Source organism: Oncorhynchus mykiss, chromosome 25, assembly GCF_057628025.1.
Source record: "Oncorhynchus mykiss isolate SJ-2025 chromosome 25, ASM5762802v1, whole genome shotgun sequence".
NCBI classification, from domain to species: Eukaryota; Metazoa; Chordata; class Actinopteri; order Salmoniformes; family Salmonidae; genus Oncorhynchus; species Oncorhynchus mykiss.
Window position 1 is genome coordinate 35,212,058 of NC_143046.1, and position 16,964 is coordinate 35,229,021.

General features: G+C 44.8%; 1 protein-coding gene across 2 annotated transcripts in view; it reads right to left on the reverse strand.

The window, feature by feature from the left end:
* Positions 1 to 16,964, reverse strand: part of afg2a (AAA ATPase AFG2A) — a 125,042-nt gene that overhangs the window by 100,518 nt on the left and 7,560 nt on the right. For both annotated transcript variants that reach the window (XM_090219738.1, XM_021584047.3), the window contains exon 11: positions 2,534 to 2,688. In XM_090219738.1, the coding sequence (XP_090075864.1) occupies positions 2,534 to 2,688 (155 nt within the window). The remainder of the gene's footprint in view (positions 1 to 2,533; positions 2,689 to 16,964) is intronic.

The window sequence follows — 16,964 nt, forward strand, 5'->3', positions numbered from 1 at the left end:
TGTATTTTTGCTCTGGGCAAATTATTTGGAATAACAGTACAATAACTAGTTGAGATACACAACAGGAAAAGCATTGGGCCAGATCTGGGCGGAGAGTGACAACACAGAGAGTCGGACAGCAGCTGCCACTTTGACGGATGATGGGCAGAGGCGCGCGACCCCAGGGAGATAAAACCGATAAGGAGAGCAGGGGTTGGACAGAGAAATAAGGAGAGCAGGGGTTGGACAGAGCAATAAGGAGAGCAGGGGTTGGACAGAGCAATAAGGAGAGCAGGGGTTGGACAGAGCAATAAGGAGAGCAGGGGTTGGACAGAGAAATAAGGAGAGCAGGGGTTGGACAGAGCAATAAGGAGAGCAGGGGTTGGACAGAGCAATAAGGAGAGCAGGGGTTGGACAGAGCAATAAGGAGAGCAGGGGTTGGACAGAGCAATAAGGAGAGCAGGGGTTGGACAGAGAAATAAGGAGAGCAGGGGTTGGACAGAGCAATAAGGAGAGCAGGGGTTGGACAGAGCAATAAGGAGAGCAGGGGTTGGACAGAGCAATAAGGAGAGCAGGGGTTGGACAGAGCAATAAGGAGAGCAGGGGTTGGACAGAGCAATAAGGAGAGCAGGGGTTGGACAGAGCAATAAGGAGAGCAGGGGTTGGACAGAGCAATAAGGAGAGCAGGGGTTGGACAGAGCAATAAGGAGAGCAGGGGTTGGACAGAGCAATAAGGAGAGAGCAGGGGTTGGACAGAGCAATAAGCCGCCCTTTCCTCCCCCTTTCATGACATCAGCATGACTTTTCTACTCTCGCTCTCCTTCTCTTTCTCACCATCTCTCTCCTTCCATCTCCACCTCTCTCTCCCTCCCTCCTTTCTCTGCCCGAAGTAACACATCCCAGGCCACCGGCGCCGTCTCCCGGGAACAGAGCACCCAATGGAAACTTGGCGTCCGACCACATACTGTAAATACCACACGTTGAACAATTTATAGATAGATAGAGAGATAGATAGAGAGAGGACGGTGGGTGAGGAGAGAGAGAGAGAGCGAGAGATATAGATGGTGAAAGGGAGACTGGAAGAGAGCGTGAAAGGAGAGAGCAAGAGACAAGCGAAAGCGAGAGAAAGAGAGAGGCACAGCTTCCCCTTGCCAGAATCTATGGGGTGTAAATCAATCAGGCAGCTTCAGGTGCCTCTACCCTACCAGGCTAGCAGCAGATGTGCACAGCAAAGATTTATACCCCTTTTCTCCCCCTGAACCTATTTTGTTGTGTTTCTGTTCAAGTTTTCTGCAGACAAAATGAACATGGCACTGGCGTGAATGACAGTAAAAAAAAAAATGTAAAAGCATAATTGCAAGGTGCTTTTGTCACGAACACGGCGGATGTACAATTAGAGGGTGCAGTTTGAGTCACACCTTGCTTCGTTGATTTTACTCCCCCTGCCTCTTTTTCTCTCTCCGAGACCCAGTTATTATCTTTTACTGTTGTTGTCTGAAGTTTACAAGGGGCCTCTTAGGGCCCGGGCTTTGATGGGGTTGCCTGGGATGTGGGAGAGGAGGGCGGGTGCGACAGTAGTTGTGGTGGGTACTTCTCCAGACAAGAACTTGGAGAGGAGAGGAAGTCGAAAAAGGGGAACGGCGCTCTCGGCTGCAGCTGCCAGATCCAAACATTAAAAGGTCCGGTCGGCCTGAGAGAGAGAGGTGTGCTCTGCTCTTGCTCTCGCCAGGCCTGGCTCCACTGAAAGTTTCTTATATAAATGGATTAGAAACAAATGTTTTGCACTCATATGGATATAATCAAGTCGGAGCTCTGCAGCCAACCCTTCAGCTGCAGTGCACTGAGGGAAGGAAAAAAACTCAAGCCCATCTTTTGTTTCCAGGAACTGGCCGCAAGAACTGAATGTCTCGGGGTGAGCTCAGTGCAGAGGAGCATTAGGAGGAAGGAGAACGGACTTTTTTCTATTTTTTTTCCCTCTCTCGCTCTCTGGCAGGAACCGATGTCGACCCGATCTGCTTCCAATTAGTGCTGGAGATGATGTTAGCCTCTTCCTGTCCGTTATGTCTTGCACATGCAAACTCCAAAACATCCTGGAGTCTCACCACTGCCCCCCCCCCCCCGAGTGTGTGATTCATCTCCGTTTCAGGGAGGGCAGCAGTATGGCTGTGGGTCATTTCCATCCGACGCTTCCTCGGTTTGAACCCTCGGTGAAAACCGCACATCAACAAAAGTAACTGGGGATCTGAAAGTATCTTCTCCGATGCACAAAATACTTAATGCCTCACTTGATTACTCACCGTACTGTTGACATAACACATTGACTGGTAATCCAATGAGTAATTAAGCGATTTGCGCTCCTGAGAAGATTTGTTGACGTTTCAGAACATGAGACTAGAAAACACTTTCCGTTGTGCCGGTGACATCAGCAGAGCTGTTGTTCCATCTTTGGTGGCACCCGCTAAATCGGATGACAGTTTGTATGCCGACCTCACATGCCGACAATTTTCATGCCGACCTTCAAAAAGGAGTCCAAGGGACTATAATCCAGACATACCTTGGGGACATCGATGGCGACCTCCCTCATGGCACTTGGTTTGACCTCTGACATGGCCCACTGGAGGTCCTGGAGGGTGACTGTCACTGTCCCCATCAATTGGAGGTCTGATGGCTGGGAGCCACTCCCGAGAGCATGCCTTAATGCATGCAGCCCTGTAAAAAAGACCAGATTGATAAACTTATTTGTTAAACGTACAGGTTTTCAAAATGTCTAGGTTTAGTTGACAATTTCCTGTAGGGTGATATTTTGGCGAATAGTGCATGGTGGGTAATAAGAGGTAGAACATTCTGATAAAAGAACATTGTCACGTTAGAGACGCTTTAGAAATGCAAAATTCACACAGGATGGACATTTTGCAAGTCTAAGATGAGTTGATGACGTGTACAGTTACTAGGAGGAAAGATGCCCCAAGCTGCAAAACAAGTCATGTTTTCTAAAAATCAATACTTTGTCATTCAGCAACACGCCATCGTCAAAATGTCAACAATAGGCTAAGCCTCACTTTCCTCCTTTTTAAAAAAACGACAGGCCATACAGTGATGGACAGTTTCCCATAAGTCCTTGGCAGCCGCTCCACGACTCCAAACACACACTTACTTTCACACAGTAGAACTTTCACCTAACCTCTCAGGCTCCTACATGTCGTGATGACGAATCCCTGACGAATGCCTAAATCTCCAAATGAACACTAGTTCCCTTCACTCTTTCAATTCAACAGGGCACATTGGACACGCATAGCCAAGAAGAAAAGCTGCAGAGGAACTGTAATTGACGCGTTGTGTTTGAGATTAACTCTCTCGTGACTAGAGGCGATTCTGTTACCGGCCGAGTATTAAAAAGGACGGTACAAATAACTTAATCTGTGCATTAATATTGGTGTTGGATTTTGAGTTCGTGTTGGGCCTTGCAGAGCAGGGCCACAAAAAGTGTGAGCCACGGAGAGAAATAGGCCCGTGTACAATCAGCATTCCAAGGGGGCCGGGGTGATGATAGCTCATGAATAGGCCACATCGGCGCTGGTGACGGGACAGGGAGCACGCTAGAAGGCGTAACCACAGGAGGAAGCGAGCAAGAATAGGGATTACGGCCTACATCAGTATCACCGACAGGGAAGGATTAGAACAAGGATAAAGCCTTGTTTTCCAAGAGTGTGTCTCTTGGAATACTGTGGCATTAGAATTCTGAATTGAATTTTCTTGAAGATGGTTTCGGAAAAAAATGAGAGAAAAAACTCCTCTCAGGGAGTGTTTAATACAAAGGAGAAATTTTGGCTTCCTGTGGGTTGTGGCATATTTGTCATGTGTAATTTGTCTTAAACAGTCTGTCAAATACATCATACAAAAGGAAATAGATAAATCTCTGAGACTAGATAAACATGTCACGTCTCCAGTCAATAAAAGATAAGTCAAATTATGTGTAAGGATCAAGGGCAAACAAAACTCTGAATAAGGCTGGTTGAACTCTGTGCAATAGATAGTAGATACAAATATGAATGGGAAAATCCTGAATGAAAAGCTGCTGCTAGGAGTAAATCAGCCTCATTTTTAAAGAACCCTACCGCATGACATTGCAGAAAAACCTGCAGAAAAACCTGCACTCGACTAGAGTAGCCACCGCTCATATCCAGTTGTATAGATTCAAGCCATGCATGTAGGATAACAGGCATTTGATGAACAAATGATACAATGGCTGAGCGCATGATTACCGAAGGCTTCCACCTCTCCTCCGAGCTGGGGCCAGGGACTGGGGTGGGGGGGGGTGGAGGGGGGTTGGGGCTGTGGGCCAGGGCAGACAAGAGGGGATTTACGATCAGACAAGACTGCATCCTGTTTATATTTTCCAGGATTTGAGAAGACTGAAAAAAGGGACAGAGAAAAAAAAGAAAAGCATAATATGGAGAGAGAGAGCGAGCGTCCGTGAGCGGATCAGGCCAAGGTCAGTGTGTTCTAGGGTCCTGGGCTCTGCTCTCGCTGTGTCCCGTCTCCTCTCCCCAGAGTCCCCCACCACATCACATCAATCCCGCCTGACCTGGCCCTGCCCGAAGACATGGCCATCTCTTCTCCATTCAAAGCTCCAGGGCTCTTCGACTAGCAGTACAAAAACATCTGCCTCAGCCTGGAGCCTGAGACCATGCACAGGGAGGGGAGGGGGCAAGCATATTTTTCTGGGGAGAGGGGGGAAACGGGGGCTACCACATGTGCTACCAGAGGGACTCTTTACTCCTCCTCCTCCTCTTCTCCACTGCTCAGCCTCCTCATCGCATTAAGAGGGATAGAAGGATGTTCAAATGGTAATGGAGGTTAGGGCTTGGTTCTGGTTCGTCAGGCAACGTCTACTTCAGTGATGGGGGAGAAGAAAATCTATATAGTTAAACATCTGGCCATTATTTTTGATTATATGATCGTATTGTTTTGACAATATCGCAATATTATTTTTGCGCTAGATGGCTGTACCTTCATAGCTTGTTCTCCATCTTCTTTTAAAAACAGGGAAACAATTTGTTTTCAGCACTTTTATTTCCCTGACTGAACAAAACTTGTTTTTCTCGTGACTCTCTTGTCCCTCTGCAGCAGACATATGGTGAGCAATATGTTAGGACCATGGAATCCCAATACAAATCACAGTATCGAATCGCATACATACAGAAATCGTGAGAATCACAATACATGTAGCATCGGCAACCAAGTATTGTGATAATATCGTACCGTGAGGTCCCTGGGAATTCCCGGCCCTAGTCTATTTGCCTTTGAAAAAGAAGCCCACTTGACAGTCGGGCGACCGTGACAGCCTTCTTACCTGCTCCAGTGCATCGTAGTAAAAACGATGTTTGGCTGTGGTGCGTTAACCCGGAATTCTAGACAGAATAAGAAAGAAAAGTCTGCGCTCATAAGGCTGAAGAGCTCAAAAAAAAGCCCCCGAAATACTGTCTTCTTGGATTGACAAACGTTTCGTCCAGCTAAAGGATCTTTCTCTAACCAATCGCTGGACACAAAACACTACAGTTGCTGAGGAATTAACCTACAGAACAAAAATTGACCAAATGAAAGTCGGACCAACTCACGACCCATTGTCCGTATGAGCAACTGATGGGTGTCTACACAACCTAAGCAAATGCTTAGTTAGCAAGTACATTCATGAAGCAGATTAATGTAGTATCCAGCTTGGAATCTGGATAGCCCAAAGGCAAAAGGAAATGTAATTCAACAATGCGACTCCAGCATTTCCGCTTCAGGGATGATATCCCCTGGCTAGGCTTGGCTCGATCCGAGCACACATTTGGTTTAGTTATGAAAACATCCGATGCACTGTTAGAAGAGGAAAAAGGAGCGACACAACAAAGTTTAATCTGAACCTTATGTGGATTCTCTTTTTTTCTCACTTGTTCTTTCCCGAATGCTTCACATTTACCAGCAATCTGCGGGAAATTGAGAATGGGGTGCCCCTGGCTTGGGGAGGAAGAGACAAGGTGAAGGCAGGGGACTGTGGGCTGGTAAGAAGAAGGGATGTTCCCAATTATCTGGCACCAAAACAGGCCCTCCCCGACTCGAGGCTCTTCTTCCGGGGCCACGTCCACCAGCCCGGATCTGTAAGGGAATGTGAGCCAAGTACACAGACCAACATATCTAAGACACCGGTGCGTCCTACTATAACTACCTTCAAAAACGACTAGCTTGGATTAATTTGGGCAGTTTACAACTTTGCTACAAAGACAGGCAGAGGACACTGAGGTAACTCTAGTCGCGGTAAAGTAAAAGTTCCCCCTGCCAAATTCATGGGCTTCTTATACAGCTCTATTGTCTTGATATGTCAACAACAACCGTGGGTAGGTCATTTATGGAACTCCATCTGTGGGTGTCCATCTGCACTTCTACAACATGTTCAAAACTTATTTAGACAAGAAAAACCCCTCCGTAACACCTTCACCCCCCCTGTCCCGTCCCGGGGCACTTGTCAGCAGAGCTGTGTGGGTCGGGCGACGTTGTCCTCAAATTAATTGTGAAATACTTTTGGCTCTACACCATAAAAAAAAAAACTGGAACGTTTTCATTACTCTGAGGGGCTTCCGGAACGCTCTTTGCACCTGTATTTACAATACCCAACATCTGTTCCAGCACTGAAAGACTGCAATAATATGTGCTCTTAAACACACACACTGGGGAAAGGGAGGGAAGGAGCGCGCAAGCTGCCATTAATAAAGGTAAGGACCGAGGATAAATAGTACAAGGCGAACATTTCCGGATTTTATAAACAGAGCCGGCAAATAAACGTCACATACTGATCTGGCAATATTTATGTAGCCTGTCCTAAAATTCCAAAAGTGCCTTTAAAAGGACTGTGGAGTCGGGAAAAGTGCTTTATATGGAAGGCTTCCTCTGTAAACACACATCAAGCATTTACCACTGTTGATCTCATTCATGTCTCTGCAACAAGATTTATGTCAAACAATACTCGCCTCATTTTTCCCTGACATTTCTTTCCACTCATACTTGTGCAATAAAATAAATCGGCATTCCAAAAACTAAATCAAATCAAAGTTTAAGGTTTGGGCTCCCGAGTGGTGTAGTGGTCTAAGGCACTGCATCTCAGTGCTAGAGACATCACTACAGACACCCTGGTTTGATTCCAGGCTGTATCACAACCGGCTGTGATTGGGAGTCCCATAGGGCAACGCAAAATTTGCCCAGCATCGTCCGGGTTTGGCCAGTGTAGGCCGTCACTGTAAATAAGAATTTGTTCTTAACTTTAACTAGCAAAGTCAGAAACCAGAATATATAAATAAATACATACATACACATACAGTGCCTTCAGAAAGTATTCAGACTCTTTGACTTTTTGCATATTTTGTTATGTTACAGCCTTATTCTAAAATTGATTCAAATGTTTTTTTCTCCTCATCAATCTACACAAATTCCCCCACAATGACAAAGCAAAAACAGGTTACCCCACAATGACAAAGCAAAAACAGGTTTTAGAATTGTTTTGCTAATTTAGATATTTTTTTACTGAAATATCACATTTACATAAGTATTCAGACCCTTTACTCAGTACTTGTTGAAGCACCTTTGGCAGCGATAACAGCATTGAGTCTTCTTAAGTATGACATTATAAGCTTGGCAAACCTGTATATAGGGAGTTTCTCCCAATCTTCAATGCATATCCTCTCAAGCTCTGTCAGGTTGGATGGGGAGAGTTGCTGCACAGCCATTTTCAGGTCTCTCCAGAGATGTTCGATCGGAGTCCGGGCTCTGGCTGGGCCACTCAAGGACATTCACAGACTTGTCCGAAGCCACTCCTGCCCTGTCTGTGTGCTTAAGGTCATTGTCCTGTTGGAAGGTGAACCTTCGCCCCAGTCCGAGGTCCTGAGCACTCTGGAGCAGGTTTTCATCAAGGATCACTCTGTACTTTGCTCCGTTCATCTTTGCCTCGATCCTGACTAGTCTCCCAGTCCTGCTGAAAAATATCTGCACAGCATGATGCTGCCACCACCATGATTCACGGTAGGGATGGTGCCAGGTTTCCAGCCCTATTTGGTAAAAGACCATATTATGGCAAGAACAGCTCAAATAAGCAAAGAGAAACGACAGTCCATCACTACTTTAAAGACATGAAGGTCAGTGAATCCAGAACATTTTAAGAACTTTGAGTGCAGTTGCAAAACTGATCAAGCGCTATGCTGAAACTGGCTCTCATGAGGACCGACACAGGAAAGGAAGCCCCAGAGTTACCTCTGCTGCAGAGGATAAGTTCATTAGAGTAAACTGCACCTCCAAATGCAGCCCAAATAAATGCTTCCCAGAACAAGTAACGGACATATCTCAACATCAACTGTTGAGAGGAGACTCCGTGAATCAGGCCTTCATGGTCAAATTGCTGCAAAGAAACCACTACTAAAGGACACCCATGAGAAGAAGAGATTTGCTTGGGTGAAGAAACGCGAGCAATGAACATTAGACCGGTGGAAATCTGTCCTTTGGTATGATGAGTCCAAATTTGAGATTTTTGGTTCGAACCATCGTGTCTTTGTGAGACGCAGAGTAGGTGAACAGATGATCTCCACATGTGTGGTTCCCACCGTGAAGCATGGAGGAGGAGGTGTGATAGTGTGGAGGTGCTTTGCTGCTGACGCTGTCTGTGATTTATTTAGAATTCAAGGCACACTTAACCAGCATGGTTCCCACCGCATTCTGCAGCGATACGCCATCCCATCTGGTTTGAGATTAGTGCGATTATCATTTGTTTTTTAACAGGACAATGACCCAAAACACAGCTCCAGGCTGTGTAAGGGCATTTGACCAAGAAGGAGAGTGATGGAGTGCTGCATCAGATGACCTTGGCCTCCACAATCCCCCGACTTCAACCCAATTGAGATGGTTTGGGATGAGTTGGACCGCAGAATGAAGGAAAAGCAGCCAACAAGAGCTCAGCATGTGGGAACTCCTTCAAGACGGTTGGAAAAACATTCCAGGCGAAGCTGGTTGAGAGAATGCCAAGAGTGTGAAAAGCTGTCAAGGCAAAGGGTGGCTACTATGAGGAATCTAAAATGTGTTTAACACCTTTTGGTTACTACATGATTCTATATTTGTTATATCATTGTTTTGATGTCTTCACTAATATTCTACAATGTTGACAATTGTAAAAAGAAAATAAAAATCCTTGAATGAGTAGGTGTGTCCAAACATTTGAATGGTACTGTATGTATGTATGAACAGTTGAAGTTGGAAGTTTCCATACACCGTAGCCAAATACATTTCAACTCAGTTTTTGACAATTCCTGACATTTAATCCTAGTAAATATTCCGTTTTAGGTCAGTTTAATCATTTTATTTTAAGAATGTGAAATGTCAGAATAATAGTAGAGGGAATGGTTTATTTCAGCTTTTATTTCTTTCATCACATTCACATACCGAATTAGTATTCGGTAGCATTGCCTTTAAAATTGTTTAACTTGGTTGGGTCAAACGTTTTGGGTAGCCTTCCAGAAGCTTCCCACAATAAGTTGGGTGAATTTTGGCCAATTCCTCCTGACAAAGCTGGTGTAACTGAGTCAGGTTTGTAGGCCTCCTTGCTCGCACACACTTTTTACGTTCTGCCCACACATTTTCTAAAGGATTGAGGTCAGGGCTTTGTGAAGCACACTCCAATACCTTGACTTTGTTGTCCTTGCCATTTTGCCACAACTTGAAATATGCTTGGGGTCATTGTCCATTTGGAAGACCCATTTGCGACCAAGCTTTATCTTCCTGACTGATGTCTTGAGATGTTGCTTCAATATATCCACATAATGTTCCTTCCTCATGTTGCCATCTATTTTGTGAAGTGCACCAGTCCCTCCTGCAACAAAGCAGCCCCACAACATGATGCTGCCACCCCCGTGCTTCACGGTTGGGATGGTGTTCTTCTGCTTGCAAGCCCCCCCTTTTTCCTCCAAACATAACGATGGTCATTATGGCCAAACAGTTGTATTTTTGTTTCATCAGACCAGAGGACATTTCTCCAAAAAGTACCATCTTTGTCCCCATGTGCAGTTGCAAACCATAGTCTGGCTTTTTTATGGCGGTTTTGGAGCAGTGGCTTCGTCCTTGCTGAGCGGCCTTTCAGGATATGTCGATATAGGACTAGTTTTACTGTGGATATAGATACCTTTGTACCTGCTTCCTCCAGCATCTTCACAGTGTCCTTGGGGAACTTTAAACTTTTGGGGAGGGGGGGTGTGCTCTCTCTGCTCTCCTGTAATCCACAATCAGCTTTGTCGTTTCGTTGACATTGAGGAAGAGGTTATTTTCACTCCGCTAGGGCTCTCACCTCCTCCCTGTAGGCAGTTGGCCTACCCCTATTGTGTTATCAGCAAACTTGATGATTGAGTTGGAGATATGCATGGACATGCAGTCATTGGTGAACAGGGAGTACAGGATGGGACTGAGCCCGCACCCCTGTGGGAAAGGGGGATACTTAACTGAAATGTGTCTTCCGCATTTAACCCAACCCCTCTGAATCGGAGAGGTGTGGGGAGCTGCCTTAATCGACATCCACATCTTTGGCACCCGGGGAACAGTGGGTTAACTGCCTTGCTCAGGGGCAGAATGACAGATTTTTACCTTGTCAGCCCGGGGATTCGATCCAGCAACGATTCGGTTACTGGCCCAACGCTCTAACCACTAGGTGGCCCTGTGTTGAGGATCATAGGGGCGGAGGTGTTGATGTCGTCTCCTCAGCAAGTCCAGTACCCAGTTGCACATGAAGGCGTTCAGACCCAGGGCCCATGAGCTTAGTGATGAGCTTGGAGGGCACTACTGTATTGAAAACTGAGCTGTAGTCGATGAACAGCATTCCTACATCAGTATTTCTCTTGTCCAGGTGGGATAAGGCAGTGTGCAGTATAATGGCCATTGCGTCATCCGTGGATCTGTTGGGGTGATATGTGAATTGTAGTGGGTCTAATGTGTCGGGCAAGATGGAGGTGATATGATCAATAACTAGCCTCTCAAAGCACTTTATGATGACAAAAGTGAGTGCTACGGGGCGCTAGTCATTTCATTAGTTAACTTCACTTTCCTGGGTAAAGGAACAATGACGGACATCTTGAAGCAAGTGGGGACAGACTGGGATATGGAAAGATTGATTATGTCAGTAAACACTCCAGCCAGCTGGTCTGCATATGCTCTGATGATGCGGCTTGGGATGCCATCTGGGCCGGGCAGCCTTGCAAGGGTTAACACACTTAAATGACTTACTCATGTCAGCCATGGAGAACGAGAGCCCACAGTCCTCATGACAGTCGGCGGCTCAATGTTGTTTTACTCGAAGTGGGTGAAGGTGTTTAGATCCTCCAGGAGTGAGGCATCGGTGACCGCGACGTGGCTGGCTTTCCCTTTGTAATTTGTGATTATCTGGCGTCTCTGCCACATACATCTTGTGTCTGAGCCGTTGAATTGCTACTCCACTTTGTTCCTGTATTGTCGTTTGACCTCTGATTGCCTTATGGAGGTCGTAGCTGGTATGTTTGTAAACCTCCATAGTCCCAGTCACCTTGCCATGGTTAAATGTGGTGGTTCGTGCTTTCTGTTTAGCGCGAATGCTGCCATCTATCCACGTCTTTTGGTTTGGATAAGTTCTAATCGTCACAGTGGGAACAACATCCACTATGCACTTCCTGATGAACCCAGTCAACGAGTCAGTGTATACATCGATACTATTCTGAGAGGCGACCCGGAACAGTTCCCAGTCCGCTTAATCAAAACAGCCTTGAAGCATAGATTCCGATTGGTCAGACCAACATTGAACAGTCCTTGCCACGGGAGCGTCCTGTTTAAGATTTTGCCTATAGGGGGGAGGAGCAGAATGGAGGCAGGGGATGGCCTTGTAGCCATCCTGGAAAGGAGAGTAGCAATGAACCAGGGTCTGTGTTGCGCGTGTAAAACAGGAGATGTGTTGCTAGAATTTCGGTAGCTTTTCCCTCAGATTTCCGGGAGGTAATACGGTCGGCATTTGATAGTGAGGTATTCCAGATCGGGAGAACAAAAAGACTTGAATTCCTAAATGTAACCACAATCACACCATAAGTTGTTAACCATGAAACAAACCCCGCCGCCTTTCTTATTTCCATAGAGTTCTTTTTTCCTGTCCGTGTGATGGATGGAGAGCCCCGCTGGGTGAATGGACAGGGACAATATATCCAGAGAAAGCTATGATTCTGTAATACTATGTTACAGTCCCCGATGTCTCTCTGGAAGGAGATCCTCGCCCTGAGCTCGTCTACTTTATTGTCCAGGGACTGAGGGTTAGCAAATACTATACTCTGAAGCGATGGATGGTATGAACACCGCCCAAGTTTAACTAGGGCCCTACTCCTACATCTTATCCAGCATTTGCGTTTCGGTGCAGCCCCCGGGATGAATAGAGCTGCCTCGGAAGTTCAAACAAAGGATCCAGGTCAGGGAAGCCTAATTTCTGCTTGAATTTCTGGTGAGTGACCGCCAATCTAATATCCAAAAGTTACTTACGTCTGTAGATAATAATACAAGAAACGTTCTGAGCAAATAATGTAAGAAATAACAATGAAAAAAACGAAATACTACAAAGCTGGCTACGAGCTAAAACCAGGGTGTCCTTGTCTGTTGTACGCCATCTCTCTTTGGTCAGCAAGGTTCAAATGAACTACCTCCAAAGAATGAATTCCAAAGTTTAGAACTAAAAGGTCCACAGTTACAAAAATAATACTCATAGCACATCAAATCTACAGTGGATTCGGAAAGTATTCAGACCCCTTCCCTTTTTCCACATTTTGTTATGTTACAGCCTTATTCCAAAATTGATTAAATTGAGGCATCAACCAAGCTAGCTAGTCATACATGAAGCTTAACACACAATGTAACTATTTTTTGGAAGAAAAAAAAATGCATACAAGGCAAAAAAATATATCTTAAAAACCAACATTTTAAGAACAGTACAGGCTTCTATTCTCCTTCATTTTCCAAAGGGCTTCCCCTGTTTTAGAAGGCTTTGTAAATAGTTGGTCCGGAAGTGGCACACAGCAATTTACACTGTTTAGACTCAGGAAATGATTAATCTGCCACCACTAGGATCAGTTCACCATCATAACGACAACATAAAGACGCCTAAAAACCCTGGGAGAGAAAGCATGCCGGGACAGGCCGACAGGACTCCATTCAAAACAGTGAAAAACACCTAGGGTTGATCACAGATGGGGACAACAGAGAAAATATTTGTAGAAACTTACATTAAAATCAATAGGTCTACAACAGGCTACCTTTGTAATTTAATTCTTAAAACATCTATAATAAATCACTGTGTGTTTATTTCATTAATACAAAAATAACTCCAAAGTATATTTGTAATCACCCTTGAAATGCTCAGTCTGATCAAGTGGGCGTGAGGAAATACATTTTCAGGTACAGTGCCTTGCGAAAGTATTCGGCCCCCTTGAACTTTGCGACCTTTTGCCACATTTCAGGCTTCAAACATAAAGATATAAAACTGTATTTTTTTGTGAAGAATCAACAACAAGTGGGACACAATCATGAAGTGGAACGACATTTATTGGATATTTCAAACTTTTTTAACAAATCAAAAACTGAAAAATTGGGCGTGCAAAATTATTCAGCCCCCTTAAGTTAATACTTTGTAGCACCACCTTTTGCTGCGATTACAGCTGTAAGTCGCTTGGGGTATGTCTCTATCAGTCTTGCACATCGAGAGACTGACATTTTTCCCATTCCTCCTTGCAAAACAGCTCGAGCTCAGTGAGGTTGGATGGAGAGCATTTGTGAACAGCAGTTTTCAGTTCTTTCCACAGATTCTCGATTGGATTCAGGTCTGGACTTTGACTTGGCCATTCTAACACCTGGATATGTTTATTTTTGATCCATTCCATTGTAGATTTTGCTTTATGTTTTGGATCATTGTCTTGTTGGAAGACAAATCTCCGTCCCAATCTCAGGTCTTTTGCAGACTCCATCAGGTTCTTCCAGAATGGTCCTGTATTTGGCTCCATCCATCTTCCCATCAATTTTAACCATCTTCCCTGTCCCTGCTGAAGAAAAGCAGGCCCAAACCATGATGCTGCCACCACCATGTTTGACAGTGGGGATGGTGTGTTCAGCTGTGTTGCTTTTACGCCAAACATAACGTTTTGCATTGTTGCCAAAAAGTTCAATTTTGGTTTCATCTGACCAGAGCACATTCTTCCACGTTTGGTGTGTCTCCCAGGTGGCTTGTGGCAAACTTTAAACAACACTTTTTATGGATATCTTTAAGAAATGGCTTTCTTCTTGCCACTCTTCCATAAAGGCCAGATTTGTGCAATATATGACTGATTGTTGTCCTATGGACAGAGTCTCCCACCTCAGCTGTAGATCTTTGCCGTTCATCCAGAGTGATCATGGGCCTCTTGGCTGCATCTCTGATCAGTCTTCTCCTTGTATGAGCTGAAAGTTTAGAGGGACGGCCAGGTCTTGGTAGATTTGCAGTGGTCTGATACTCCTTCCATTTCAATATTATCGCTTGCACAGTGCTCCTTGGGATGTTTAAAGCTTGGGAAATCTTTTTGTATCCAAATCCGGCTTTACACTTCTTCACAACAGTATCTCGGACCTGCCTGGTGTGTTCCTTGTTCTTCATGATGCTCTCTGCGCTTTTAACGGACCTCTGAGACTATCACAGTGCAGGTGCATTTATACGGAGACTTGATTACACACAGGTGGATTGTATTTATCATCATTAGTCATTTAGGTCAACATTGGAACATTCAGAGATCCTCACTGAACTTCTGGAGAGAGTTTGCTGCACTGAAAGTAAAGGGGCTGAATAATTTTGCACGCCCAATTTTTCAGTTTTTGATTTGTTAAAAAAGTTTGAAATATCCAATAAATGTCGTTCCACTTCATGATTGTGTCCCACTTGTTGTTGATTCTTCACAAAAAAATACAGTTTTATATCTTTATGTTTGAAGCCTGAAATGTGGCAAAAGGTCGCAAAGTTCAAGGGGGCTGAATACGTTCGCAAGGCACTGTATTTAAATACACAGCCCTGATTGGATGACAGGATGGTCAAGACCTCACCCCCTTACCTAGATGAACAGCCATTGATCTATTATAATCAGATCACATTGTGATGTCATGATGTGGGCCCAAAATCCACCCCACCCGAACAGGCTGAAATTCCAAGCAATTAAAAAAATTTATTAAAAAAAACAGCCTTTACACAAAAAGGGCATTATCATCATGTTGAGTGTTAAATTGACCTTATAGTGTGAAAAAAAAACACCCTTTTAAATGACTATACACAATTAACTCTTCACCATAATTGATTTCTCCCTTTACGCGTTTTTAAAACCTGTTAAACTCTGAGCTAAGGGTACCCCCAGAAAAATATATTGCCCCCCCCCCCCCCGCCCCCATAAAGGCCATAAATCATGCACTATGGTCATATTCATGGAGCATGCAATATAGGTAAACATTTAGTATGCAATGGGAATTGTCCCCCACCGCTATGGGACACCTTCTTTAACCATGTCCAAAGGGCAATTACAGGTGCACACAGTGGAATTTCACGAGCAAATGCCACACATTCGACCATCCTATGACAGGAAAACCTTTTAAAATTAAAGATATCATAGCATAGTCTACCTATTGAAATACACTTGTGGCCTGGCCTATGTGGTTAAGACACGCCGGGCACTCAATAAACACATATCCGAACATAGGAGTAGAATCAGATACCAAGACCCCAAAAGTCCAGTCGCTATGCACTTTATGACAGCCAGACACAATGTTGCCTCATTAAAGTACATGGGTATCGAGTATATCAAAGACCTGAGGCGAAGGGGGGACATCGATAGACTTGCATTGCAAAGAGAATAATGTATAGACTGCTCTAATTGCCGTTTCTCTTATGTCTATAAATATGGGTGTAGTACACTCCCGGTGAAATGACCTGGCGAAGATCCTTGCAGGATGGAAACGTTGTTTGTATATTCATGAAAGTATGTGGTTGATACTGACTTTTTTTCGCCACCCCACTTAAAGGATGTGGGTTTGATCACACTTGACTGCAAGGACTGATCTTCCATGATATCAAAACATTTTAACCATGTTAAGGCTTTACGGTGTTTGTTTACATTTAATTTGTTTAGAAACATTGGAGTAGAACAAGCTTATATTTTGGGTTCCGATGGGGTACGACAGTTGACCTAAGGTCATGAGGCATTTATACATTATATCCTTCAAGACACAATGGGACATATCAGAATTGATGTAGCAACTGCTGATTGCCGCGTTAAATTAGACAAAAACATATTAAACTCGATGCACACAAAAATAACTCACTTCCCTATTCACATCTGCTTTTCTTGCTAACCTAACACAGAAGCACACAAATGTGCAGACGTCCGTCTTGGCCTTGTCATCTTTCCCTTTGTCTACAGAGTGTCCGTCTCAGGTGAGAAAAAGAAAGAATTTTAAAAAAGGAAAAAGAGGGAGAGCGAGAGAGACAGAGAGAGAGAGAGACCAGGATAAGCTACAAATAGCCTTCTGCAGCCGGGTCTGGTCTAGCCTACAGCAAGCAGGGCACCATTGTACTGCTGGGGACTGGGGGAAGGATGTCAGAAGCCCCTGACCCTGTCCTGGGGTGAGAAGGGAAAAGCGGGGGGTGGGGGAAGCTGGTCGTGGGGTCGATCCGTTCGTGTGCATGACACCCTCACTGCCCTTCTATTTACAGGAAGAGACGATGCAGCGAGCCACGTTCCCCCTCGCAGGTCATTGTTACCTGAAGAGGACTGGGAATTGGGGGAAACAACTGGGGTTCCTTGAGAAGTTTTCATGACCGTATGTTGTTGTCGCAGACGGCAACAGAGGAAAAAACACACATCAACCTTGTGGTGCTGGACAGGGTCTATTAGAGTTGAGTGTCC